This window comes from Gloeophyllum trabeum (assembly GCF_000344685.1).
Source record: "Gloeophyllum trabeum ATCC 11539 unplaced genomic scaffold GLOTRscaffold_00124, whole genome shotgun sequence".
Classification (NCBI taxonomy): Eukaryota; Fungi; Basidiomycota; class Agaricomycetes; order Gloeophyllales; family Gloeophyllaceae; genus Gloeophyllum; species Gloeophyllum trabeum.
Genome location: NW_006920533.1, coordinates 2,471 through 4,883, shown reverse-complemented (window position 1 = coordinate 4,883; position 2,413 = coordinate 2,471). Strand labels below are relative to the sequence as shown.

At 48.7% G+C, this 2,413-nt stretch overlaps 2 protein-coding genes across 2 annotated transcripts; both read right to left on the bottom strand.

The window, feature by feature from the left end:
• Positions 1-1,105: 1,105 nt before the first annotated feature.
• GLOTRDRAFT_8300 (uncharacterized protein) lies at positions 1,106-1,273 on the bottom strand (the record flags this gene model as incomplete). Its single annotated transcript, XM_007873357.1, has 1 exon — positions 1,106-1,273. A coding segment is annotated over one exon (168 nt), but the record flags the coding sequence as incomplete, so codon positions are not given.
• Positions 1,274-1,612: 339 nt separating this feature from the next.
• GLOTRDRAFT_51224 (uncharacterized protein) lies at positions 1,613-2,044 on the bottom strand (the record flags this gene model as incomplete). Its single annotated transcript, XM_007873356.1, has 1 exon — positions 1,613-2,044. A coding segment is annotated over one exon (432 nt), but the record flags the coding sequence as incomplete, so codon positions are not given.
• Positions 2,045-2,413: the final 369 nt, after the last annotated feature.

Here is a 2,413-nt window from a genome sequence, read left to right as displayed (position 1 = left end):
ATGGCTTACGCGTCCTTTCTTATTGTTCTCTTCTTTGGGTATTAACCCCTATACCAGTTACTATATATACTGTAGGAAAACCCATGTATTCCTTAGTTCAACCTCCTGTTGAATACAGCGATTACCTGGACTCTTGACTTGACCATTGGCATTGGCCCGGCCAGACCTACCTTTCAGTACGCTTACTGAGGTAGTGACGACATAACTGTTGGCACATGGCCCAGTTATCTCAAGACGACTAGTTAGGACATCACTTCCTAACAGCATCTACCAGACCTTTCAAGACCAACCTGTATGTACAGGTCTCTTCGGCTTGATGCTGGTAGTAGTGGTACACTTCCAGCCTGGAGGGGAGCAACATTCAGTGTGTGGTGACAGTGCAGTTTGGCATTTGAACGATAACATTGTCTGACAACGCTGCTCTGGAAATCAGACATTGGCAGCGAGAGAGAATTGGAGATCCCTCCTGCATTGCTGGTTAAGTGGTTGATATGTTTGTCTCATTGGTGGAAGAGCCATGCATGGACATCACCCACGAGAGGACCCAAAGCTGATGAAAAGAGCATGAGATATCAGATACGGATGCATGTGAAGAGATAGTTGAGAGTTTAGGAGCAGTAACACACTCTATTACAACAGATGTCTGAGCAAAGAAAGTAAAGCACTGAATCATTCATTACTGTCTGTATTCTCTTTTCTGTGTTCTAGGAGCATTGAATGTTGAACTAGGCGCTGACTTAGCTGCCAGGTTCTACAGTGACTCACATAAGTATGGAACCACGTGGTCCTTTCCTATGATTGCCCACCTCCTCCTCCTGCCCCATCACACACCCTGCTTATAAGTATTGTTTTGAGTCACTTTAGAGGTACTTTATCAGATAGTATCATTAAAAGAATGTGGTATGCAATGTACAAAGAAAAAAATGACTCTAAACTCAAAGGATGTGGTTCCATACTTATGAGCATCTGCTATGCCAGAAAACATTTGGTAATCCTGAAGAAAGAGACAGAGCAATAGAAGATAAAGAACACAATGCTTTGTATGACCACCCTTGGCCTCTATCAAAGCCACCACCTGCCGAGGCATACTCTCAAACAATGCCTTAATATAGTCCATCCCAATAGCCTTCCACTCCTCCTGCAGGGTGACCCACAACTGCTGCTTGTTCCAAGGAAGAGGGTCGCAAGCATGCACCATCCGATCGAGATGGTCCCAGACATGCTCGATGATGTTCATATCTGGGCTGCTGGGCGGCCACAATAGAATGGCGAGCTTCTTCTTGAGCCAGCTCTTTGTAAACTTCAAGGTGTGCTTTGGGTCATTATCTTGCTGGAAATAGACTTGCTTCTGCTTGAAGCCATGCTCCTTGATACTTGGGAGGAGGTTGTCCTTGAGTATCGAGATGTATTTCTGTGAATTCATTGTCCCATCAATATGATAGAGGTGGCCTGGCCTGACAATACTGATGCAACCCCACACCATGATGCTCCCACCGCCATACTTCACCACTTTCTTTGTGAAACGTGGGTCATAAGCCTGCCCGGTCCTCCTCCAGCACCACTGACGCCTGTCCAAACCCACAAGATTGAATTTAGACCCATCGGTAAAAACGATGCCCTTCCAATCATCCACTGTCCAATCCTGGTGGGCCAGGGCCCGTTCCAACTGCTTCTGGCAATGCGCTGGGGTGAGCAGGGGCTTCTTGTGCCTCACGCGAGCCATCAGGCCTATCTCCCGCATGCGTCGGCAGATTGTTTCAGCACTAACGTCCGGGAAATGCTGCCTTTTGAGGTCAGCCACATTGTGTGTGGTCGTGTTGGCCAGCTGCCAGGCCGCAAACCGGGTGTCCCTAAGTGTGAACTTGCAGGGCCGACCCGTCTTAATCCCTACAGCACAGTAATCAGTAGTGCCTTGGTACCATCGGTAGATCTTGGACACAGTGGACCATGTGACTCCAATCTGGGCAGCAACCTCTGAATTTGAGGCTCCGGAGGCCTTCATGTGGCAGATACGAGCTCTTTTGGTAGGGCTAGTGCAGATCATGAGTTTGGCAAAGTAATGCAGCAAGACGGGTGAGCAGGTGCAGTGTCAACGTGGTAAGACAGCATGATGAAGTTGAGCGTGCCTCGGCACCGGCCATTTCCTCGAAAGTATGGAACCACTGCCACCGGAATTTTCTGCCCAAATCTCCTCAACCCATAGGCACTGATGAGCGCCGGTGGAAATGGTGAAGGGAAATGGGACACCCAGCACAACAACCACACAGCAGGCTCGAAGGTCTGTGCGTCACCGGACACCCCAAGCAGAAGGGCGACCCAAGACCCAATGGAAAGGAAATAGAAATGGAAGGGTATGGGCCCAAGTAAAAGGGAACCGGAAACAAGAGTAAGATAAGGGGAGAGGAAGAGGAAG